This window comes from Lissotriton helveticus, chromosome 11 (assembly GCF_964261635.1).
Source record: "Lissotriton helveticus chromosome 11, aLisHel1.1, whole genome shotgun sequence".
NCBI classification, from domain to species: Eukaryota; Metazoa; Chordata; class Amphibia; order Caudata; family Salamandridae; genus Lissotriton; species Lissotriton helveticus.
In genome coordinates this window covers 1,192,699,351-1,192,725,589 of record NC_136072.1, presented here as the reverse complement: position 1 = coordinate 1,192,725,589, position 26,239 = coordinate 1,192,699,351, and the positions used below count along the sequence as shown (strand labels likewise).

General features: G+C 50.3%; 1 protein-coding gene across 1 annotated transcript in view; it reads left to right on the top strand.

Moving 5' to 3' along the window:
- The window catches only part of GLT1D1 (glycosyltransferase 1 domain containing 1), a 323,118-nt gene that overhangs the window by 178,090 nt on the left and 118,789 nt on the right, over window positions 1–26,239 (top strand). Inside the window, exons 9-11 of the mRNA XM_078666355.1 lie at window positions 8,658–8,701; window positions 9,442–9,562; window positions 13,207–13,305. Of these exons, the coding sequence (XP_078522481.1) occupies window positions 8,658–8,701; window positions 9,442–9,562; window positions 13,207–13,305 (264 nt within the window). The remainder of the gene's footprint in view (window positions 1–8,657; window positions 8,702–9,441; window positions 9,563–13,206; window positions 13,306–26,239) is intronic.

Sequence of the window (26,239 nt, the reverse complement as noted above, 5' to 3'; positions counted from 1 at the left end):
CTAGCCCCAACAAGGCCAGTTGGCCTAGGGACAGTCACAGGTGGTGACTTTTGTGAGTTTGGCGCAATTGTGTTCTTTGATACACCTCTGAATGTTTTTAGGCATCATGTGTTATGTGCTTATACCCCTACAGGTATTGTGACACTTAGGTGGTTGTTCTCCTAGTACAGGTGGTGCTAGTGAGGTCCTGGTTACCAGTAGTTACTGGTTGTGTGCTACAGTGATTTTCTATGCTATGTTCTAAGTGCTATTTCTAAAAGTGTTACTTCTAAAAGTGCTGATTCCTGACAGTGGTCCAGGTGGCCCTGTCTTGTACATATCCCCTGTAAATTCTGCCCGTGCCTGTTGTCACATTGTAAAGTGTGTGTTTTTATCTAATGTGTTTTGGTGTAATACAAAGGCTATTTTTATACATAACCTTGTGTGGAGTTTCCTTTGTGGTGGGCCTTGGGTGTTGTTGCTGGGGTGCGTGCGCAAATACTTAACTCACATCGCCTCCAAGTTTAGCCTTACTGCTCGTGCTATGTTACCAAGGGGGTGAGCAGGGGTTATCTTGGCGTGTAACTCCCTTGCCCTGACGTGGAAGTGGTGGTCTCTGACTGACTTTGGCGCAAGCCTCCCATTTCTAACAATCTGCAATAAGAGAATGTATTTCACTACACCCACATTTGCCAGTTTTGGACCAGTGAATGTTTTAAGAATGTGTTACAGGAATTGCTGTCCGCGTGCCGCAATATCCAGGCCATTGCTCATCGCACGTGATCGGAGCCAAGATTTGTAATCCCCTTTCATATATTTTTCCTGGAACCTCCGCGTAGTTTCTCATCTATTCATGTTCAGATAACAGGACGAGTGCGCGCGAACTTCACCTCCGGCGCAGGTATTTTTGTCACTTTTTAATTTAAAAATGTGTTTTATTATTACAAAGGAAGCGAGGGCCCTTTCGCTGTTTGATCTGCGCGTTGCTTCCGCTCTGCTACTCCAGGAGATGTGATGGTGAAGGGATGCGGAAGAGGATGCAGAGGGGGCTTTAGTGCCACCGTTTGCACCACAGACCTGGGTACCGCGCCGGCAGCGCGCGCCGAGGGTCCCAGCATCTCGCCCTCCGCCTCATGGCTCTGTGCTTCCAGCAGGCTTGAAAGACCCGCTCTTCTGATCTGTTCAACTTTCATCTGCTCCAGTCTTTGCAATTTGTCATCTTTTTTGTTTTTTTATCAGGCAGGTGAGATGCGAATGTAATTAGAAAATAGATTAATTTATTTATTTAAAAGGTTTTATATAGCGCTGGCTAGACCTGAGGGTATCAGAGCGCTTTACAATGGTTAGGTGATGACCCCAAAAAAATTTGCAATATAACATTTGTACAAAAAGGTAAAAAGCAAGACAGTTAGAGCAATCTACACAGTACCGTTATAACATGGGCCTATAAATGAGGAATACCATTAGACCCTAGCCAGTATTGAATAGTTAAACTAGCGTGGATGGTCAGGGATGAGGGGGGGGGAGTATAAAAGTAGGGGGGAACTGAGGAGGGTGATGGGGAAGGTGATAGCATGCAGGCGTAGGCGGTAATTACAAGAGAACTAGAGGGGGAGGGTAGAAGTATAGGCAGATATGAGAAGAGGGGGGAAGTGAGTCGGGTATAATGTAGCAGAAACCTAGTACAGCCGGGGGCGGGTTGTGAAGCCGTGCTAGGCGGCAAGGATTAAGGACCCCAGTATTTGTTGAGAAGATGCAACTTGAGGTCTTTTTTGAAGCTGAGGTTGGAGGGGTTGCAACGTACATCTTTAGGGAGTGAGTTCCAGATAGTAGGTGCATTTCCAGCGAAAGAGCAGGATTGAGTAGATTTCTTGTTCAACAAAGGAGGGACTCGCATGAGAGCGTTGGTGCTCCTCAATTCTCTCGAGCAGCCCGCTTTGTGGAGTTTATCGGAGAGATACAGTGGGGTGTGACGATGAAGGGCTTTATGCGTAATGCAGGCGGTCTTGTAGGAGGATCTGCCTTCGATGGGAAGCCATTTGAGACCTTTGAGGGCGGGGAGATTTGGTCAAACCGCTTACAATCAGTGATAACCCTGGCCGCGAGGTTAAGGACTGATTTAATTGGGGCTAAGTGGACTTTCGGTGTTCCCGAGAGAATGGCATTACCATAGTCCGATCTAGACAGTACCAGTGATTGAACAACTCATTTAAAGTCCTCAGCAGGAATGAGGGGTTTAATTTTCTTTTGGTGATCGAGAGTGAAGGGAGCTCCTTTGGCCGAGTTTTTTATGTGGGGAGTAAGACTGAGGTTCTGATCGATGCTTATACCGAGGGATTTTACTGACTTAGAAGTCGAAAGAGAGCAGTTGAGAACTTTAAGGTCGGAGATCCTTGTTGAATTGGGAGCCGGTTGGCTTTAGGAGCGAAGAGAATGATTTCCGCTTTTTTAGGGTTGAGTTTAAGGTGATTGTGATGGAACCAGTGTTGAATCTTGGTCAGGGCGTCATTGAGGTGCAGAATGTCAGTTAGTGATTTGATCTTATAGTAGAGTTGGGTATCATCAGCATAGAGCTGGAAGTTGATTCCGGTTTGCTTAATAATGAGGGTGAGGGGTTCCATGAAGAGTTTGAATAGAGCGGGAGAGAGAGTGGAACCCCGGGGGACACCCAAGAAGACAGGTATAGGTTTAGAGAGGCAGTCGCTGATTTTAATTTGTTGGGTTCTGTGCTGGAAGAAGAAGGAGAACCATTTGAGGACAGGACCATTGAAGCCGAAACGATCTTTGAGGGTGTTGAGTAAGGCAGAGTGGTTAACAGTATCGAAAGCGGCAGAGAGGTCAAGGAGAATGAGAAGGGAGGCCTCCCCCTTGTTGAGGGAGTGATGGATGTCATCAGTGATGTTTAGCATGGCAGTTTCAGTACTGCAGCCCTTTCGAAAGCCTGACTGAAATGTGTCGAAAAGGTTGAAAGAGTCACTGTGCTTGTCCAATTGGAGCTGGGCGTATTTTTCGGGGGCCTTGGATAGAAGAGGACGATTAGAGATAGGGCGTAGATTGTTGAGGTCATTGGGGTCGGCTGAAGCGTTTTTGAGGGTGGGAGGGGTTTGGCCAAGCTGAAGGGAAACCGGGACACAACCCGAGGCCAAGGAGGAGTTGATGGTGATCCAATATGGTGCAATGATGTGTTTTAGATTTTGAACAAGGTTAGCCAGAAGAGGGTCCGTGGTATGAGAGGAAGGTTTACGCTTGGTGATGATGTTGAGGACTTCAAGCTCTGCAACTGGGCTGAAGTTAAGGCAAGATGCATTATTTTTTAGCTGGGAGTTGGGGTAGTAGAGTTCCTGCGGGGTGACAGCGAGAGGGAGATGAGCAGAGTCAGGAGGGGGTGAGGGTGTGAAAGGGGACTTGGAGGGAAAGTCATATGGGGGTGATGAGCAATGTGGAGGGGGGTCAAGGCAAAGGATTGATCAATCTTAGCGATTTGTTTCGGAAAAGAAGTTTTCAATTTCTTCACATAATGATAAGGCCATCAATTTGGGGGAGGAGGGGCAGAAGCTGTTTGTTTCTTGACAATGCTAAATAGTTCCCTGTGTCTATTTTTAGCCCGGTCGAGTTGTGCGCGGAAGTAGGAGGCCTTTTCATTGAGGATGTGGTTTTTTGTAACTAGCCCTTGCAGCTCTGAGGAGAGCAAGATTTGAGGTGGAGGGGTGTTGTCTCCACGTGCGTTCGGTCAGCCTAAGAGAGCATCTCTTGTTGTTGAGATCAGCCTTGAACCAGGATTTGGCGGGGTTGTTTTTTTGCATTTGTAATTTGGCTGGGGCAATTAGGTCAAGGACCTCCAAGATGGATTTCTTGTAGTGTTCAGCAAGGTCATTTGCGCTTAGGGAGGGAGGTGTAAGTTGTATTTTTGCTTTGATCTTAGTCTCCAGTGCGCCAGGAGGAATAAGGTGAAGATTTCTGGTTAATTTCCTATGTTTGCAAATTTTAGGGGAAGGGGGAGACACAGCGTTGGTAAGCGTGAAGAGGATGAGGCGGTGGTCAGACCAGTCAATGGGGACTATGTGGGAAAGGGAAGCCAGATCTTTGCTCGTGATGATAGCGTCAAGAGTACATATTCCGCATTTCAACTTGATGCAGGAAAATCAAATTTCTTGGATTTGCAGTCAATTAAAATGTGAAGGTGATATGGGATTGAATGAGTATATTTGTACTGAACCATCACATATATGTGTCACCAACATTGGCACAATGAGGCATTCCATATTAAGCACATTATGAAAGGATGACCAGCACGTTAGGGGATGTCCAAGCGTGGTCGAGTACCCTGTTGCCACCAGGTGTAAAATATTTGCCACACATTGCCTACAAATGCCAGTTTTATTATATTATTTTAGGGGCTACCTTCTCCATTTGTTTATATTGCATAGGGCTCTTGCCCCCAACTGTCCTTAGCAACCGCTCTGACATTGCAGCGTGGACGGTCCGGGAACGCAGAAGCTTGTTTGAAAGCGCCTGCAGGAGCGTGAACGGCTTAAGATATCCAATACTGGACAGAGTTTGGTTGGCACACTGTGCTTGAGGATTGCTGCAGGGCCAGTACGTTAGCAATATACCTAACAGCAGTGATGGTTGTCCTGAATGGGGACGTATCTGCTCTACATGTCTGAGCCTTGAAAAAGGCCACGTGTGGGTGAAACACCTTTCGGCCGGCTGCCCTGTTCTTGAACCTGGTCAACTCAAAAAATTGATGGGGATAAAAAAAGACCGGTATTGTAGGCTGGACACTTGTCCTTTTAGAATTAAATCATACACGCAGAGTGAGAAATGAATATTCATAAAACCAAAATGTGTTTCTCTGAAGGAAGTCTTGCAATAAAAGTAAAAGAAACCCATCGAAGAGACCCCCATTTTTTTTTTTAGGCCAACCCACAACTGAAGCAAGAGACGTTTGGGGTACTATACAACCAACAACGCCCTACGCCTTCAGTAATATACCTTGTGGGGTCTGTCCTTGTCATTTTAGGTCCTTCACCGGGTTGAGCAGGTTGTTGGATAAAGTACCCTGCCGTGGCACAGGGGTATTCATGGCTTCTAAGCAGGGGCACAAGAGCATTTTAAGGACACAGCGGCGACCTACGACCCCCTTTTTTACTTCTTAGCTTACAGGAGCACCCATCATCTCTTACTGGGCAAGGGTCCAACTCTCACTCCATTGGTTGTCTCACCAAAAAAACATCCAGTTTGGAGATTGGCCTTTGGGTGCTCCGTTCGTGACTTGACTTCATGAGGGGGGCTCTAGTGAAGATACGTGTTCTTGGGTTGAATGCTAATATAGTGAATCGGTTCCATATTCCCATCGCATTGAACTGTTTTAAGATTGGTAAAATAAGATTCAGTTTCACTCATATTGCCACCAAGTTTCATGTCTCAATGATTCCGACCTCCACCAAAAACCAATTGAAAACACCTGTTCAGGTTGCTACAGCCTCTGTAGTGAAGGGACTCGTTAACTCCAACCGCTGACCTGTAATATGCGACTTATTGCACCCCTGCCGTGGGATTATTTTCTTTTCCATAATTACTGGACCATTGTGATGTCACAAAGGTTCTGTAATAAGGGAATACATGTAGGTATTTTTGTAAAAGCGCTGCCGTCATCCAGGTGTTGAAGAAGAGACGTCCGATCCCGAAGCATTGGTCACGTGACTCTACATCTGGGAGGTCTTCACCCCACTTATAGAACCATCTCACCCCAGATTTACCACTGTGCACAGAGAGAGAGGCTGCCCGGGGTACTTTTTGTATTTTTGTGGGGAACTAGTGTGCAGTGTTCCCACTCATCCCTTATTTTATAGAAGAATAGCTCTCTTGTCGCGTGTAGCCAGTATGTCAGCCACATATGTGTATCGCCGTATGGATGTATAACTGACCTGGTCCTCCAACGTTCTCCTGGTCTCTCCAGAACATATCAGTGTTTCTACCTGTAACTTCCTGTTTTTTTATTTTATTTATTAGATGACGCTAATGTCAGAATGTCATCCTCCATGGGATCAGCTCCAGGAAATTCTGCTTGTGTATTTTTGCCTATTAGACAATTTATTTTGTTGCCTTTGGCCACCTCCTGGACACCATGCTTCACTCTGAATAGCTGATTGAGCGCTCTGGTGGAATCCATCTTCTGGCATGCGTGTGGTCGGTGACCGCTTCACTCATACATCTGTGCCAAATTCCAGTTGTGTGAGCGGCAATTGACCTGTGAGAATTGAAGGAGGTGGTCAGTGAGTAACGACTGGAAAGATTGCAATGTAAGTGCAAATTTAGTGATGTTGGTAGCGTCTCCGGTGCTGCGCACGCTGTAGCACTCTAGTTCACTTCACATTGCACTTGCTGATTGATCACTTATTGTCACTAGTACCTGCTTTTCATTGATTAGAGCTTGGCTATCTTTCAGTTGAAGCAATCTAAAAAGGATCACTCATTTCTAACGGATTACTTTGTAGTTTTATCAGTCCATGATTGGTTCACTTCATGTAACTGTTGATGATTGACGCATGTCCTACTTCCATGATTGGTTCACTTCATGTAACTGTTGATGATTGACACGTGTCATGCTTCCATGATTGGTTCATTTTATGTAACTGTTGATGATTGACACGTGTCCTGACTCCATGATTGGTTCACTTCATGTAACTGTTGATGATTGACGCGTGTCCTGATTCCAAGATTGGTTCACTTCATGTAACTGTTGATGATTGATGCTTGTCCTGCTTCCATGATTGGTTCACTTCATGTAACTGTTGATGATTGACGCACGTCTTGACTCCATGATTGGTTCACTTCATGTAACTGTTGATGATTGACGCGTGTCCTGATTCCATGATTGGTTCACTTCATGTAACTGTTGATGATTGACGCGTATCCTGCTTCCATGATTGGTTCACTTCATGTAACTGTTGATGATTGACGCGTGTCCTGATTCCATGATTGGTTCACTTCATGTAACTGTTGATGATTGACGCATGTCCTGCTTCCATGATTGGTTCACTTCATGTAACTGTTGATGATTGACGCTTGTCCTGCTTCCATGATTGGTTCACTTCATGTAACTGTTGATGATTGACGCGTGTCCTGATTCCATGATTGGTTCACTTCATGTAACTGTTGATAATTGATGCGTGTCCTGATTCCATGATTGGTTCACTTCATGTAACTGTTGATGATTGACGCCTGTCCTGCTTCCATGATTGGTTCTCTTCACGTAACTGTTGATGATTGACGCGTGTCCTGACTCCATGATTGGTTCACTTCATGTAACTGTTGATGATTGACGCGTGTCCTCATTCCATGATTGGTTCATTTCATGTAACTGTTGATGATTGACGCGTATCCTGCTTCCATGATTGGTTCACTTCATGTAACTGTTGATGATTGACGCGTGTCCTCATTCCATGATTGGTTCACTTCATGTAACTGTTGATGATTGACGCGTGTCCTGATTCCATGATTGGTTAACTTCATGTAACTGTTGATGATTGACGCGTATCCTGCTTCCATGATTGGTTCACTTCATGTAACTGTTGATGATTGACGCGTATCCTGCTTCCATGATTGGTTCACTTCATGTAACTGTTGATGATTGACGCGTGTCCTGATTCCATGATTGGTTCACTTCATGTAACTGTTGATGATTGACGCGTATCCTGCTTCCATGATTGGTTCACTTCATGTAACTGTTGATGATTGACGCGTGTCCTGATTCCATGATTGGTTCACTTCATGTAACTGTTGATGATTGACGCATGTCCTGCTTCCATGATTGGTTCACTTCATGTAACTGTTGATGATTGACGCTTGTCCTGCTTCCATGATTGGTTCACTTCATGTAACTGTTGATGATTGACGCGTGTCCTGATTCCATGATTGGTTCACTTCATGTAACTGTTGATAATTGACGCGTGTCCTGATTCCATGATTGGTTCACTTCATGTAACTGTTGATGATTGACGCCTGTCCTGCTTCCATGATTGGTTCTCTTCACGTAACTGTTGATGATTGACGCGTGTCCTGACTCCATGATTGGTTCACTTCATGTAACTGTTGATGATTGACGCGTGTCCTCATTCCATGATTGGTTCATTTCATGTAACTGTTGATGATTGACGCGTGTCCTCATTCCATGATTGGTTCATTTCATGTAACTGTTGATGATTGACGCGTATCCTGCTTCCATGATTGGTTCACTTCATGTAACTGTTGATGATTGACGCGTGTCCTCATTCCATGATTGGTTCACTTCATGTAACTGTTGATGATTGACGCGTGTCCTGATTCCATGATTGGTTCACTTCATGTAACTGTTGATGATTGACGCGTATCCTGCTTCCATGATTGGTTCACTTCATGTAACTGTTGATGATTGACGCGTATCCTGCTTCCATGATTGGTTCACTTCATGTAACTGTTGATGATTGATGCGTATCCTGCTGCCATGATTGGTTCACTTCATGTACCTGTTGATGATTGACGCATGTCCTGATTTAGCAACTAACACTTGATTGCTTACCTTATAGAGTTCGTAAATTGATCACTGATTACCGTTTAAATGCAGCAATGTGTGATCACTCTGAGGTTCCGCTGCACCATCCTGTCCTCATGTTTTGTCCTTTGTCTCTTTCTAGATTGATGCACAGTTCACAAGTGAAGTTGAAGCAAAGCTTAGCCGGTAGGTGGGCACTTCCAGAACCTTGTAGGACTTGCAGTCTTTCTTCTCTGTCTGCTCCCTTCAATTTGCGTTCTTGAGCCGCGTGTAATTGGGGCCAGGTGTCTTGGCGGGCACGGCGTGTTTAAAAGGAATAGGTTCTTTATGCCGAAGTAGAGACGAGCAGGTACACCGACCAGCCCTATCCAGAGATGGGGTCAAGAGGGACGCGGCGGCGGATTATTGGATTTCGCCCGGAGGGTAATTGGATTGCAGAACACACGGCAGGAGATCTGTGGGAGGGCGCAGATGTGAAGGCAGTAAAAATAGGCAGTCTGGTATTGAATCATAACTGTGCAGACTTGTAAGGCGGCGGCGGCGGGGAGGGCGGGAGAGATGGCTGACTCCCTCCGCGGCTATATTTCTTTCTCACTGTACATTTCAATTGGCTCTGTCAATTTTCCATTTAAGGCTCTTTGCTGGGGTTATGGGCTGCATTCATGCTGCTTTGCTGTTTGCTTGCTGGGATCTGCCTTCTCTTTGTGCTCCCTTCCGCCTGCACGCTGCGTCTCCCCGCTGATCATTATTGGTCCATGTTGGATGCTAAGAGACGTCTCTGCGGTGCCGCAGATCAGTTCACACCGGGTAATAGATATCAAGTGAGGTTTCACCGGTCCCTCTCGAGAGGCTGGTCCGTAAGCAATGTAAAGCGGGTAGGATCCACATAGGATGTGAATTACTGTACGCAGCCTCTTTGTCTCCAGGGCAACTGGGGTGCAACTGGTGCGCGAGATGCCTCAACGAGACCTTCAGGCGGTCATGAAGTGCTGCTTCGCTGTGGTCAACAGCTCCATCTCAGAGGGGATGTCGGCGTCAATTCTGGAGGTAAATTGGCAGTTTTAAGGCACAGTGTGAGACACAGTTCTTCTATGGTCATCTGGAAAGAGTAAAAGGATAACAGCCTTTTATGGGAGGAGCTGACAGGAGTGACGTAGGGGGTGATGTCATCCGCACCTGAAGGATACAGAGGGATCGATTCAGAACTGCATTTCGTACTGCGTAAAGTGCCTACTACAACTATTCCCAAACCTACAGTTGCATCTCCACCACTCTTATCTTTTCCATGGGGGGATCCTCATATGTGGAACTTTAGTGCTCAGTCGTCCGTGTAGGTGGGACCGAGGGAGTGACGGGAAAATGTGTAATATCTAAGGATAGGATAGGGTTTAGGGAGGAGTGAGATGGAGCTTGGGGCACCCTCTAAAAACTAAGCCCACTGCTTAGTAGAGTGGTGTGGCTCACTGGTTAGAGGCGGCAGACCCGGAAGCAGAGAACGGCCCGGGACCAGGGTTCAATTCCCGACGCGGCAGGGTCGTGGACCAGGGTCAGCGGACTCGACAATTCTCGCCTCGGTGCCTACTCTAACCAGGGATCACACTCGGCAACTCTGGGCATTAGCTTGCCTAATCTCTACCACGGCCCCCCACATACGCCGGGGATGCCTGGTTTCACCTTGGAGATACCCAGATGGGACCATCTCACAGGGAAAACCAGGACGGGTTCCCCAGCGGTCTTCAGCGCCGGGACGCTTACGGGCAGCTGTGCGCTTTACAAGTCCCACACATTTACACATTTACATTTATTCACAAACTATACTTCTAAAGTTAGTACAGCCAAAAAGTCCACAGAACAGTTGAGAATGTATGTCGCCTCAGCCTTGGAGTAAGTCTAGCACCACAGCTGGCCACCTTCTGCATCAACCTCCCAATGGAAAATAATTGACATAAGGGCTTACAATAGAACCCTATAAAAAACAATGTTAAAATGAATTAATTCATTTATTTTTACATTTTAAATGCATATACACATTTATTTTACTTTTTAAAAAATATGTAAATAAATCAGATATGTTATTGCAAAATACTTTAATAAAGTTTTAAATTTTAAAATAATTGCGTTAAAATAAATTAATACTGTACATAACTTTTAGTAATTTAAGGCATAGTAAATATAAACATTTTACTTTTAAAATATATAAAAATAATTTGCATCACTATTTACCATAACAAAGCGAGTGGGTGAGTTGCCCCTCTTACAGTATGCTGTCTCCATCGAGGGTAAGAGACGAGATCTGTGGAGGTTGGCACCATAGTGCTTCTGTCTGTAGCACTCGGGACCCCTCCCCCCGACCCCTGGTAAGGGAAAGATTTGTGTGGTGCATCCCTGCCGTGGAAGCGGATAGTGTGGCTCAGACGTCAACCACCGGTGAGACGACTGTCGCAACATGGCAGCCTTCATTCAAACTGCAGAGTGTACAGGTGGGAGGAGCATCAATCTCGCCACGTCCATTGGTGCAGGCGTGCAAGCTGCAGCTCACTTCTGCAGGCAGGGCGGAACTGGGGAAATGTTTATTATGAGCTCCTGTAAACAAGTGACCGAGCGTAGCAAGAGACCCTGACTCCCTGCAAGCGAGCCTGACCCCCTGCGAGCGAGCCTGACCCCCTGCGAGTGAGCCTGACCCCTGCGAGTGAGCCTGACCCCCTGCAAGTGAGTCTGGCCCCCTGCATCGAGCCTTACCCCTGCAAGCGAGCCTGACTCCCTGCAAGCGAGCCTGACTCCCTGCAAGCGAGCCCGGCCCCCTGCAAGCGAGCCTGACTCCCTGCAAATGATCCTGACCCCCTGCGAGTAAGCCTGACTCCCTGCAAGCGAGCCTGGTCCCCTGCTAGTGAGCGTGATCCACTGCAAGTGAGTCTGACCCTTGTAAGCGAGCCTTTTATGCTGCAAGTGAGCGTGGTCCCCTGCAAGTGAGCCTGACCTCCTACTATTGAACCTGACCCTCTGCAAGTGAGCGTGGCCCCTGCAAGTGAGCCTGGTATGCTGCAAGTGAGTGTGGTCCCCAGCAAGCGACCCTGGACCGCTGCAAGTGAGCCTGATCCCTGCAAGCGAGCTTGACCCCTGCAAGCGAGCCTGGTATGCTCCAAGTGAGCGTGGTCCCCTGAAAGCAAGCCTGACCCTCTGCAAGTGAGCCTGGTAGCCTGCAAGCAAGTGTGGTCCCCTGTAAGTGAGCGTGGTCCCCTGCAAGTGAGCCTGGGATGCTGCAAGTGAGCATGGTCCCCGGCAAGCGACCCTGGACAGCTGCAAGTGAGCCTAACCCCCTGCAGCAAGCCTTACCCCTGCAAGCGAGCCTGGTATGCTCCAAGTGAACGTGATCCCCTGCAAGTGAGCCTGACCCTCTGCAGGCGAGCCTGACCCCTGCAAGAGAGCCTGGTATGCTCCAAGTGAGTGTGGTCCCCTGCAAGCGAGCCTGACCCCCTGCAAGTGAGCCTGGTAGCCTGCAAGCAAGTGTGGTCCCCTGTAAGTGAGCGTGGTCCCCTGCAAGTGAGCCTGGTATGCTGCAAGTGAGCATGGTCCCCAGCAAGCGACCCTGGACCGCTGCAAGGGAGCCTGAATACCTGCAGCGAGCCTTACGCCTGCAAGCGAGCCTGGTATGCTGCAAGTGAGCGTGGTCTACTGCTAGGGAGCCTGATCCCCTGCAAGTGAGCCTGACCCGCTGCAAGTGAGCCTGATATCCTGCAAGTGAGTGTGGTCCCCTGCAAGTGAGCGTGGTCCCCTGCAAGCTTGCCTGACCCTCTGCAAGCTGGCTTGACCCCCTGCAAGAGATCCTGGCCTACCTGCAAGTGAGCCTGGCGCCTGCAAGCGAGCATGGTCCCCTGCAAGTGAGCACGACCCCCTGCTTGAGAGCCCGACCCCCTGCAAGAGAGCCCGACCCCCTGCAAGAGAGCCCGACCCCCTGCAAGAGAGCCCGACCCCCTGCAAGAGAGCCCGACCCCCTGAAAGAGAGCCCGACCCTATGCAAGAGAGCCAGATCCCATGCAAAAGAGCCTAATCCCCTACAAACGATTCTGACTCCCTGCAAGCGAGCTTGGCCCCCTGCAAGTGTGCCCGGTCCCCTGCAAGGGAGCCGACCCTCTGTAAGCGAGCCCGGCCCCTGGCAGTTAAACCTTCTTCGGGTTGGAGATGTGGGTCTGAAAAAAAGTGTTGTTGACCGGGGAGGGGAAACAGCCATTACATTGCATGCGTTACAATGCAGGCGATTACAACGTTGTTGTTACAACGACCTTGTTGTTACATCGCATCGAATTACATTACAACGTAAGTCGTTACATTTACTTGCTGTAGGGGGCACGCTAATATACGGAATAGTACAATTTACTATTCCAACACCTCCCCTACTGTTGCACACACTGGAGCTGGAATAGTAATTTATTCTGTTCCTAAGTCGAGAGCGCCCCCTACAGCAAGTCGATGTAATGACTTGCGTTGTAATGTACTGCGATGTAACAACGCAGTCGTCGTAACGACCGCGTTGTAATCGCATGCGCTGTAAACGCATGCAATATAAAGTGTCCTATTCCCGGGAGGCCTCTGCGGGGTGCCTCTGTGTAGAGAAGTGACATGTGTGGACACGTATGTGACATGCTGCTTGCACACACCTCTGATCTCTGTGTCTGCTCCACCCCCCTCTGTAGGCCATGGATCTGGGGGTGCCCGTGCTGGCGAGGAACATCCCCGGAAACGCTGCAGTCGTATCCCACGAGGACACCGGGCTGCTCTTTTCAGACCCCCAGGTAAGCGAAAAGCCACCTTGATCATCTGACATGTTAGAAGCGTCATTGTAGTAATGCAGTAGCATTATATGTTGTTTTCATCATTTAAAACGTCACTGGTGTGATGAAACGATATTCAATGCAATAGTACTTACCGTTCACCCTTAGGCTGATGAAAGGCGGAGTCAGTCGCGGTCTAGTCCAGCCTGTGACGTTCAGCGGGTGTCTGAGCCCTGCGAGGTATCCACAACGCATGGCTGTGGAGTTTTCTGAGCGTCTGCCCTTGGGGGAGTGGGGTGCTGCTTTAAAGAGGGGGGTGGGGGAGGGGTGCGGGCTGGAAGTCGTAGACGAGGTCTGGATGGAGAGGTGGACACACACGCCAGATTATTCCCAGTGGGCAGAGGACCGTTGTTTTGTTCTTCACGAAGCTGAAGCAGAAAAGATAAACTGCCCCTATTGAAGAACTATCATCAATCCTAAATACTGGTGGGTGACGCACTCATACAGCGCCTGCCGCCGAAACCGGCGCTGGGAGGCGCTTGGTCAGATGCGACTGCGGTTACACGGGGTTTAATGTCAGGTGTGTGTGTGCGGGGGGGGGGAGTGGGGTCCTTTTATAAGGGGTTTAATGCCAAGAAGAGCCCTGTCTGAGGCATCATAGGCGCGAGGCGGGGCCAGGCTGAGCCCGGAGGCCCCGGCATGTGAAACCTGGACATGGCTCAGTGGTGACGGTCAAAGGATCTCCCCATAGGGTGACCAACTGGCATTGGTGCAAATTCAGGACGGTGAGTGTAAAAATTCAGGACAAAGGGTCAAAATTCAGGACAAAACTTCAGGACAATAGGTACGTTTAACAGACACATCAGAGGTCGCGCAATAGTATATAAGTAAGCCCAGCCATTTCCAAACATATTCAACCATTTGCAAACCTATCCATCATGTATCCTTCATCTATCATTTCACTCATCCATCCCTTCATCCATCCCCTCATCCATCCTTTCACTCATCCTCCATTATCCATCCACCCTTTCACCCTATCCATCTGTACACTTATCCATCCACTCTTCATCCCATCCATCCATTCACTCATCCATCCAGCCATTTACCCTTTCACCAATCCAGCCATCCTTTCACTTACTAATCCTTCCACCCATCCACTCTTTTAGTCATCCATCCATCCTCCCTTTCTCTCTCCATTGACCCTTTCACTTAGCCATCCTTCCTTCCATCCATCCATCCACCCACCCATCCATCCATCTACTCATCCACTCACGAATCCATCCATTGACCCTATCACTCATCCATCTATCATTTCACTCCTTCACACATCTATTCATCCTTTTGTCCATCTACCCTCCCTTTCACTCACTCACTCATCCATCCTTACATCCACCCTTTCACTCATATGTCCATTCATTCACCCTTGCACTTATCAATCCATCAATCCATCCATCATTTCACTCATCCACCTACACACCCATCATCCACCCAACCATCTACCCACCCACCCACCATCCACCCACCCACTCATCCATCCTTTCACCCACCCACCATCCTTTCACCCACCCACCATCCAATCCACTGATCCATCCTTTCACCCACCCAGCATCCACCCACCATCCATCCATCCACTCATCCATCCATCCATCCATCCTTTCACCCACCCACTCATCATCCATCCATCCATCCATCCTTCCCCTCATCATCCATCCTTCCACTCATCACCCATCCATCCTTTCACCCACCCATTCATCCATCCTTCCCCTCCACCCATCCCCTCATCCATTCATCCTTCCTTCCCCTCATCCATCCATCCTTCCTTCCCCTCATCCATCCATCCTTCCCCTCATCCATCCATCCTTCCCCTCATCCATCCTTCCTTTCATCCATCATCCATCCTTCCCCTCACCAATCCATCCATCCCATCCATTTATCCTTCCCCTCATCCATCCATCCTTCCCCTCCATCCATCCATCCATCCACCCATCCTTCTCCTCGTCCATCATCCTCCCCTCATACATCTTTCCCCTCATCCATCATCCAGCTACCCTTCCACCCATACATCCAGCTATTTACATTTTCTCTCCATCCTTCCCCTCACTCATCAATCAATCAATCAATCAATCAATCATAACATTTGTATAGCGCACTACTCACCCGGAGGGTCTCAAGGCGCTGGGGGGGGGGGGTCCGCTACTGCTCGAACAGCCAGGTCTTGAGCTGCTTCCTGAAGGCGAGGTGGTCCTGGGTCAGGCGGAGGCGGAGGTGGGTCAATCCATCCATCCTCTCTCATTATCCATTTATTCAATCTCTCATTCATCCATTCACCCTTTCACTAATTCATCCAGCCATTCACCCATCCCTTCACTCACTTACTCGCCCACCTTTCCATATTAATTTTGAGCTGAGCCCTTTTGAGAAGAGGCCCATCAAGAACTTCACCCTCGCGGCAGGGGTCGTTCCAGGACTGGGACAGAAGCCACCCAGGGCGGAGACAGGATCCGCCACAGGGGGGGACAGGATCCACCACAGGGGCGGGGGGGACGGCAGGATCCACCACAGTGGGGACAAGAGCCATCACAGGCGGGGGTGGACTGGAGCCATTACTGAGGGGAGGGCAGGAGCCATCACAGGAGAGGGACCAGGATCCACCAGGGTGGGCACAGGGGTGGGCATGCAGTATTCTAGTATCATCTTGGGCTCCTCGCCCCCTCCTGCACAAGACAACGAGAAGACAGGCTCTCTGTTCAAAATGCCATCCCCCACTGTGATGTACAGTACTTACAGGAGATACTCTAAGAGAACTGATTGAACTGATTTTCCTCCATTCTTTGTTAATCAATGTGGGTGCGATTGTGCCATTTCTTTATTGTATTACATTATAGACTGCATGTTTGAAGAACCGAGGTTTGCTTACAATTTAATGACAGTAATTAAGCTTGGTGAAGAGAAGCACGTGCTGCCTCGGTGTAATCAGGGGTGTAATCTGACCTAGGATGTTTGGGGCCCTGGGTAGAAATGGAATGTGTGAGCCCCCTCTAAATAGCAGAGACATGGCGCATTCAGGGCTGTTTGCATCTGAATAGATGTCGCTGCTCTTGAACCTGCAGCCCCTCCCTCTCAGTCACCTTCGAAGCACCTCTTAACAGCTCATCAAGGGCTGAAGGTGTGATGGTTGCCATCCTGCTGTGCCTCTCCAATGCTGCGGGGCATCTGAGCTTTGGAACAGCATCGGAGTCTGTTGCACCCGACCTCAACAGCAACAGAGCAAAAGAAGGAGGTGGGTGGAAGCTGTGCGATCGGTGCCCGGTTAAAATTACGGACAAATGGCGTCCGTTAAAAAATCCTTCACGGACAACGGACAGACGGCCGAAATAACGGACTGTCCGTGAAATTTACGGACGGTTGGTCACCCTATCTCCCCAAACAGGTCCTTGTGCTGGGGTTTCACCTCAACTTGTGTGACACGGGCGCGGGGTGGCTTCTTTTTAAAATGAATTGATTTTAGGTAGCGCACGATTCGCCGAAGGTGTCTTCAAGTTGGCGCTAGCGCAACGGCACCTGAAACTCAAAATCTCGGACAAGATCGCCTGTTGTCAGAAAAGAAGCAGAAAGGCCGTGACCGAAGTTCATAGGGAACTGAATACCAGGTGCTTCAGGCTTTGCTGAAGAGCTGCAGGGCAGGCCGATCATCATTCGTAGGTGGAGCAGTGGGGCGTTCCAAGATCACAAAACCTTTCCCTCCCCATGAGTCCCTGGTACATCCCTGGCTGCGGAGCCCCTCCGTGTTCATGGTTTCAGGGGTGCATTACGTAACTCTCTTGTAAGTACCTAACACAGATGTTCCATCTCCTTTGACCCCATGCCCGTATCACCCTCCCCTGCGTCTTTAGTGTAGTTGTACGGGCAGCCGTGCGTGGACTCCTCAATGAGTTCATTCGAGTGATGAGTTTGCCCTCCCCTCCCATGTCCGCAAGGGTTTGGTTTAACATGAGTTTCCGGTTCTCGTGAAAACTAACCCTGGGCGTAGTTCGCGTAGTAGTGCTATGCATAGCTACGCGAAGTGCACTTCGCTCTATGTGCGCTACGCGTAGCTAAGCGAACTGTGTAGTGCACTGTGCAAAATGCTGTTCGCACTGATTGCACAGTGCCGGATGCTTGTCCGCACTGTGCAATCAGTGCAAACCGCATCTTGCACAGTGCAAGCGGTCGTTTTCTGCCGCTCGAATAGATTTCTACTTGAGCGTCAGCTTTCTCAACGCGGACTGGTAGTTTCTCATCGCGAGCGGTCACGAGCATACGTGACAACTCGCAATGAGAAACCTGACCTCCCCGCGTTGTGAATCTCGCCGGGAGGTTTATTTTCCATGCTCGCGATCGGCAACTTGATGTTGCTAATCGCGAACGAGGAAAAAGTCTCGCCGGGATGTCATTTTGCTCGCTCGCAGTCGCCAACTTGACGTTGAGGACTGCGAGCAAGAAAAAAATGACCGCTATGCGTGTTTGCACTGTGCTACGTGCAATTCGCGTAGTGCGAAGTAGCGGACACTTTGCAAACTACGCGAGCGTAGCGTAGTACTTTGCCCAGGGTTAGTGAAACCCTGCCCTTCCCAGCCTCTGCGAACAGCTGCAGCCAGGCCAGCATATGCCAGAAAGCACCACCAGCGACCCCCCATTTATGGTAAAAAGCCACATAACCCACTATTCAACCATCCTCAGACAAGTCTCCCATCTTCTGTGAAATATCTTTCTCACCCCCATGTCTTAAGAAGACTGGGACTTTTTATTCTACAGAGAGAGACAGAGCGCTGAGAAGAACAACAAGTGAAGGATGGAAGCGCTTGAAACGATCTTAGCCGCTGGTAATGACCCTGGCAGTCATTCTAATTCAGCATTTTTCAACTCGTCTGTCCCTCAGTAGATAGGGACCAACTATACACAGTTCAGTGCTCGTTCCCCATTAAACTGGAGTACGACCCACCCCTGAATGAGAACGCAAGCCCTCCCCCCCCAGACCGGTTTCACCAACATGAGCCTCATTGGGTGTCACGTGTGTGTGTACAAGAGTGTCCCGTACGGACTGTGCTGGTACCTGTCGCACCGTGTAGCAGTGCAGTGTGTTTGTGTGTGTGGGAGTAACAGTCTGTAAACCGTCTGTGATTCACGACACTATACGGCGGTGTTGGTGTATATATTGATTTCCTGCCAAAAGTACTTTACATTTTACATTGGTTTTACCCACATGGTCTGTGTGATATTGCAGTATTAGGATTGTGGCATTGGGCATAAGGCTGACAACGTATCGCACCACATAGGGTGCTGTGTAGGGTTTAGGATAGGACTTTTCTCGTGTGGATAGTGTTGACATCATATCAACACGATTGAGCCTAGTACCGCTAGTAAGATTGACAAGTGTGATTTATGCCCGGAACTACATGATATCATGATATTCATGTTGCGTTGATTAATGTGTGTGTTGACTACAAACTACATTTACATATGTTTGGTGTGAAGTCTCTCTTTTGTGACGTGACGTGTGTTTACTCAGGTGGAGTTTTGTGTCTTTGCTTTACGCGTTGCCTTTGTAATAAGCCTGACTGCTCAGGGCCACCATACCCAAGGGTGAGCTAGGACTGTACAGTGTGTGTAACCACCCGCCTTTCACAAGAGCGATGGATTCCGCCTGGCTGAGGCGCATCTTCAGCCAACCAGAAGTGCCGATTCCAACACTTCTTGGCACCTTGGCCGTCAGAGTTGGGACCAGCGGCACCTGATCTTCGTTGCTTTGGTGATGGGTCCAGAGTTTAGTTGGCAGGGTATGCCCAGACGTGGGTCCCTTGCTCACTTTGCCACTGGATTCAAGATAGCCTGGCTGATGAGGATTATGAATCCGAAACCGGTCCTCGGAAGCTTGTTTCGGGTCCAGGGAAGACATGGCTTGGCAGTTCGGTCTGGACTGTTCCCTTGAGGCACAGGGTCAGACTGATTGGCATATGGCCATGTCTGAACTGGGGTGCAGAGTGGGCTAAAGAACGGTGATGGATTAAACCCAGACCAGTTGACTGGGTGTGAGTGTTTGATTGATTAAGATGCTCCGTCCATTAACACCCCCTTTTGTACCGCTTTTGGCCGCCATAAGTGTGGCAGGGTATGCTCAGACGTGAGTCCCTTGCTCACTTTGCCACTAGATTCAAGCAAACCGGGCTGAAGACGGCTGTAATGCCAGAAACTGGTCCTCGGAAGCTTGTTTCCGGTCCAGGGAAGACATGGCTTGGCAATTCGGGCTGGACTGTTCCCATGAGGCACAGGGTCAGACTGATTTGCATATAGCCATGTCTGAACTGGGGTGGCAGAGTGGGCTAAAGAACGGTGATGGATTAAACCCAGATCTTTTGACTGGGTGTGAGTGTTTGATTGATTCAGACATGTTTTGCTGCACCTGTTCTGTTGATGAAGGAGCCTTGCACAGCTGCAGCCTGCGTTGAAGCTTGCACTGCTGGTGCCTGTGGTGCACGTCATGTGTTTGCTGTGCGTGTTCTGTGTGTGAGAAGCTTGCATCGATTGTGCTCCTGAAAAAAGTTTCTGTCTTTTTTTTATTTGAGGACATTGATCGCAGTACACTCAATTATCGCCTGTTATAAATGCTTGTTTAAAGGTGAGGAGATTGACTCTCCACACCCTAGTGGTGACCCCATCCCACCCCTCCTGTGCATGTTCTCTCGGTTCCTGCCGGATCCCACAGGCCGTGACCCAGCGGCTCCTATGTTCTCGTCTTTGCCTACGTCAGTGCCTGGCTCAGGCGCCTTGTGGTCAAGAATTATAAAGAAAACTTCATTACAGTGTTCACGCAACCTCGTGCTCTTCGTTTGCACGGTATGGGGCCTGTTACAGCGTGCTCTTACCTCAGTAAAGGCTCACGCTGTAGATTGCTGGTGTTGTGCCTTCCTCTGACATAGGCTGCGTCAAAGCGCTAAGCGTTCGTTGTAACCTGAGCGTGTGACATTGCATGTATGTTGTGTTTTAAACTGCATGTATGTTGTGTTTTACATTGCATGTATGTTGTGTTTTACACTGCATGTATGTTGTTTTTTACACTGCATGTATGTTGTGTTTTACACTGCATGTATGTTGTGTTTTATACTACATGTATGTTGTGTTTTACACTGCGCAGAGCCACAAAGGCCTCGTTGTCACATGATGCTGTACCCTGACTGTCCTCTGGGTGTCTCTGTCGCACTGGTGTCTGTCTGCTCGCTCCGGTATGTCACATGATGCTGTACCCTGACTGTCCTTCGGGTGTCTCTGTCGCACTGGTGTCTGTCTGCTCCCTCCTGTATGTCACATGATGCTGTACCCTGACTGTCCTCTGGGTGTCGCTGTCGCACTGGTGTCTGTCTGCTCCCTCCGGTATGTCACATGATGCTGTTCCCTGACTGTCCTCTGGGGGTCTCTGTCGCACTGGTGTCTGTCTGCTCCCTCTGGTATGTCACATGGTGCTGTTCGTTGACTGTCCTCTGGGGGTCTCTGTCGCACTGGTGTCTGTCTGCTCCCTCCGGTATTTCACATGATGCTGTACCCTGACTGTCCTCTGGGTGTCGCTGTCGCACTGGTGTCTGTCTGCTCGCTCTAGTATGTCACATGATGCTGTACCCTGACTGTGCTCCGGGGGTCTCTGTCACACTGGTGTCTGTCTGCTCCCTCCGGTATGTCACATGATGCTTTACCCTGACTGTCCCCCGGGTGTCTCTGTCGCTCTGGTGTCTGTCTGACTAGTCGTCTCCATCAATCAGGCCGACCAATCCATGGAGAACCTAGTCACCTGTCTGTAAAACATGTCCAAATGGATGGCAGACTCCAGACTCAAACTCAACGGCGAGAAAGCGGAAATCATGCTCCTAGGCGCCCCAAACAAACTCCCCAAAACCATTGCCTGGCCTCCTAGCATGGGCACCCCCCACACCTAAACAAGAAATCAAGAGCCTGGGTTTCTGGCTTGACCAGGACCTTAGCTTCAGAGCCCAAGCAAGAAAGACAGCCGGCACATGCTTTGGGCTCATGCTAGCAGCCCGTAAGATCCTCCCTCTCATCCCACCCCCAGTCTAGAAAAATTCAGATCCAGGGCCTTGTCATATCGAGACTAGACTATGGAAACGCCTTGTACCTGGGCGCGCCAGTAGCTGTCATAAATAAACTTCAGCACGCCCAGAATGCCGCAGCAAGACTACTCACGGGGGTGAAATCAAGATGCTCAGCTAAACCCTCTCTCAAGGCACTTCACTGGCTCCCCATCAAAGAGCGCTTTACCTTCAAAACCCTTTGCATCTCTCATAAAATCCTACAAGGTAAAGGCCCACCTATATTAAAACATTTCATCAAACCTTACAAAGCCACCCGACAGCTCAGGTCGGACTCACTTCTTTTGGCCAGCGTCCCGAGAATATGGAAAGCACGCACGGGCGGCCGCTGTTTCTCATACAACGCCTCTAAGCTCTGAAACAACCTCCCCCTTAGCGTCCGCAAAGAAAACAATCTGCTCACATTCCGCAGATTACTTAAAACCTGGTTGTTCCCCCAATAATCATTCCCAGGAGAACTGTTAGGCTGTCACGTTAGCGCTGGGACTCCCGAGGGTAGCTACGCGCTCTCCAAATCCTTAATCGAATCAAATCAAATCAGTCTGTGCCCTCCGGTATGTCACATGATCCTATTCCCTGACTGTCCTCTGGGTGTCTCTGTCGCACTGGTGTCTCTCTGCACCCTCCGGTATGTCACATGATGCTGTTCCCTGACTGTCCTCTGGGGGTCTCTGTCGCACTGGTGTCTGTCTGCTCCCTCAAGGATGTCACATGATCCTGTTCCCTGACTGTCCTCTGGGGGTCTCTGTCGCACTGGTGTTTGTCTGCTCCCTCCGGTATGTCACGTGATGCTGTACCCTGACTGTCCTCCGGGTGTCTCTGTCGCACTGGTGTCTGTCTGCTCCCTCCAGTATGTCACATGATGCTGTACCCTGACTCTCCTCCGGGGGTCTCTGTCGCACTGGTGTCTGTCTGCTCCCTCCGGTATGCCACATGATGCTGTACCCTGACTGTCCTCCGGGTGTCTCTGTCGCACTGGTGTCTGTCTGCTCCCTCCGGTATGCCACATGATGCTGTACCCTGACTGTCCTCCGGGTGTCTCTGTCGCACTGGTGTCTGTCTGCTCCCTCCAGTATGTCACATGATGCTGTTCCCTGACTGTCCTCCAGGTGTCTCTGTCGCACTGGTGTCTGTCTGCTCGCTCTAGTATGTCACATGATGCTGTACCCTGACTGTCCTCCGGGGGTCTCTGTCGCACTGGTGTCTGTCTGCTCCCTCTGGTATGTCACATGATGCTGTACCCTGACTGTCCTGTAGGTGTCTCTGTCGCACTGGTGTCTGTCTGCTCCCTCCAATATGTCACATGATGCTGTACCCTGACTGTCCTCCGGGGGTCTCTGTCGCACTGGCGTCTGTCTGCTCCCTCCAGTATGTCACATGATGCTGTACTCTGACTGTCCTCTGGGGGTCTCTGTCGCACTGGTGTCTGTCTGCTCCCTCCAGTATGTCACATGATGCTGTACCCTGACTGTCCTCCAGGTGTCTCTGTCGCACTGGTGTCTGTCTGCTCGCTCTAGTATGTCACATGATGCTGTACCCTGACTGTCTCCCGGGTGTCTCTGTCGCACTGGTGTCTGTCTGCTCCCTCCAGGATGTCACATGATGCTGTACCCTGACTGTCCTCTGGGTGTCTCTCTCGCACTGGTGTCTGTCTGCTCCCTCCAGGATGTCACATGATGCTGTTCCCTGACTGTCCTCTAGGTGTCTCTGTCGCACTGGTGTCTGTCTGCTCCCTCTGGTATGTCACATGATGCTGTACCCTGACTGTCCTCCGGGTGTCTCTGTCACACTGGTGTCTTTCTGCTCCCTCCAGTATGTCACATGATGCTGTACCCTGACTGTCCTCCGGGTGTCTCTGTCGCACTGGTGTCTGTCTGCTCCCTCCGGTATGTCACATGATGCTGTACCCCTGACTGTCCTCTGGGTGTCTGTCGCACTGGTGTCTTTCTGCTCCCTCCAGTATGTCACATGATGCTGTACCCTGACTGTCCTCCGGGTGTCTTTGTCGCACTGGTGTCTGTCTGCTCCCTCTGGTATGTCACATGATGCTGTACCCTGACTGTCCTCTGGGGGTCTCTGTCGCACTGGTGTCTGTCTTCTCCCTCCGGTATGTCACATGATGCTGTACCCTGACTGTCCTCTGGGGGTCTCTGTCGCACTGGTGTCTGTCTGCTCCTTCCAGTATGTCACATGATGCTGTTCCCTGACTGTCCTCCAGGTGTCTCTGTCGCACTGCTGTCTGTCTGCTCGCTCTAGTATGTCACATGATGCTGTACCCTGACTGTCCTCCGGAGGTCTCTGTCGCACTGGCGTCGGTCTGCTCCCTCCAGTATGTCACATGATGCTGTACCCTGACTGTCCTCCAGGGGTCTCTGTCGCATTGGCGTCTGTCTGCTCCCTCCAGTATGTCACATGATGCTGTACTCTGACTGTCCTCTGGGGGTCTCTGTCGCACTGGTGTCTGTCTGCTCGCTCTAGTATGTCACATGATGCTGTACCCTGACTGTCCTCCAGGTGTCTCTGTCGCACTGGTGTCTGTCTGCACCCTCTAGTATGTCACATGATGCTGTACCCTGACTGTCCTCCAGGGGTCTCTGTCGCATTGGCGTCTGTCTGCTCCCTCCAGTATGTCACATGATGCTGTACTCTGACTGTCCTCTGGGGGTCTCTGTCGCATTGGCGTCTGTCTTCTCCCTCCAGTATGTCACATGATGCTGTACTCTGACTGTCCTCCAGGGGTCTCTGTCGCATTGGCGTCTGTCTGCTCCCTCCAGTATGTCACATGATGCTGTACTCTGACTGTCCTCTGGGGGTCTCTGTCACACTGGTGTCTGTCTGCTCCCTCCAGTATGTCACATGATGCTGTACCCTGACTGTCCTCCAGGTGTCTCTGTCGCACTGGTGTCTGTCTGCTCGCTGTAGTATGTCACATGATGCTGTACCCTGACTGTCTCCCGGGTGTCTCTGTCGCACTGGTGTCTGTCTGCTCCCTCCAGGATGTCACATGATGCTGTACCCTGACTGTCCTCTGGGTGTCTCTCTCGCACTGGTGTCTGTCTGCTCCCTCCAGGATGTCACATGATGCTGTTCCCTGACTGTCCTCCGGGTGTCTCTGTCGCACTGGTGTCTGTCTGCTCCCTCTGGTATGTCACATGATGCTGTACCCTGACTGTCCTCTGGGGGTCTCTGTCGCACTGGTGTCTGTCTTCTCCCTCCGGTATGTCACATGATGCTGTACCCTGACTGTCCTCTGGGGGTCTCTGTCGCAATGGTGTCTGTCTGCTCCCTCCGGTATGTCACATGATGCTGTACCCTGACTGTCCTCTGGGGGTGTCTGTCGCACTGGTGTCTGTCTGCTCCCTCCGGTATGTCACATGATGCTGTACCCTGACTGTCCTCTGGGGGTGTCTGTCGCACTGGTGTCTGTCTGCTCCCTCCGGTATGTCACATGATGCTGTTCCCTGACTGTCCTCCAGGTGTCTCTGTCGCACTGCTGTCTGTCTGCTCGCTCTAGTATGTCACATGATGCTGTACCCTGACTGTCCTCCGGGGGTCTCTGTCGCACTGGCGTCTGTCTGCTCCCTCCAGTATGTCACATGATGCTGTACCCTGACTGTCCTCTGGGGGTCTCTGTCGCACTGGTGTCTGTCTTCTCCCTCCGGTATGTCACATGATGCTGTACCCTGACTGTCCTCTGGGGGTGTCTGTCGCACTGGTGTCTGTCTGCTCCCTCCGGTATGTCACATGATGCTGTTCCCTGACTGTCCTCCAGGTGTCTCTGTCGCACTGCTGTCTGTCTGCTCGCTCTAGTATGTCACATGATGCTGTACCCTGACTGTCCTCCGGGGGTCTCTGTCGCACTGGCGTCTGTCTGCTCCCTCCAGTATGTCACATGATGCTGTACCCTGACTGTCCTCCAGGGGTCTCTGTCGCATTGGCGTCTGTCTGCTCCCTCCAGTATGTCACATGATGCTGTACTCTGACTGTCCTCTGGGGGTCTCTGTCGCACTGGTGTCTGTCTGCTCGCTCTAGTATGTCACATGATGCTGTACCCTGACTGTCTCCCGGGTGTCTCTGTCGCACTGGTGTCTGTCTGCACCCTCCAGTATGTCACATGATGCTGTACCCTGATTGTCCTCTGGGGGTCTCTGTCGCACTGGTGTCTGTCTGCTCCCTCCAGTATGTCACATGATGCTGTACCCTGACTGTCCCCTGGGTGTCTCTGTCGCACTGGTGTCGGTCTGCTCGCTCTAGTATGTCACATGATGCTGTACCCTGACTGTCCCCTGGGTGTCTCTGTCGCACTGGTGTCTGTCTGCTCGCTCTAGTATGTCACATGATGCTGTACCCTGACTGTCCCCCGGGGGTCCCTGTCACACTGGTGTCTGTCTGCTCCCTCCAGTATGTCACATGATACTGTACCCCTGACTGTCCTCTGGGTGTCTCTCGCACTGGTGTCTGTCTGCTCGCTCTAGTATGTCACATGATGCAGTACCCTGACTGTCCTCTGGGTGTCTCTGTCGCACTGGTGTCTGTCTGCTCCCTTGGGTATGTCACATGATGCTGTACCCCTGACTGTCCTCTGGGTGTCTGTCGCACTGGTGTCTGTCTGCTCCCTCCGGTATGTCACATGATGCCGTACCCTGACTGTCCTCCGGGTGTCGCTGTCGCACTGGTGTCTGTCTGCTCGCTCTAGTATGTCATATGATGCTGTACCCTGACTGTCCTCTAGGGGTCTCTGTAGCACTGGTGTCTGTCTGCTCCCTCCAGTATGTCACATGAAGCTGTACCGTGACTGTCCTCTGGGGCTCTCTGTCGCA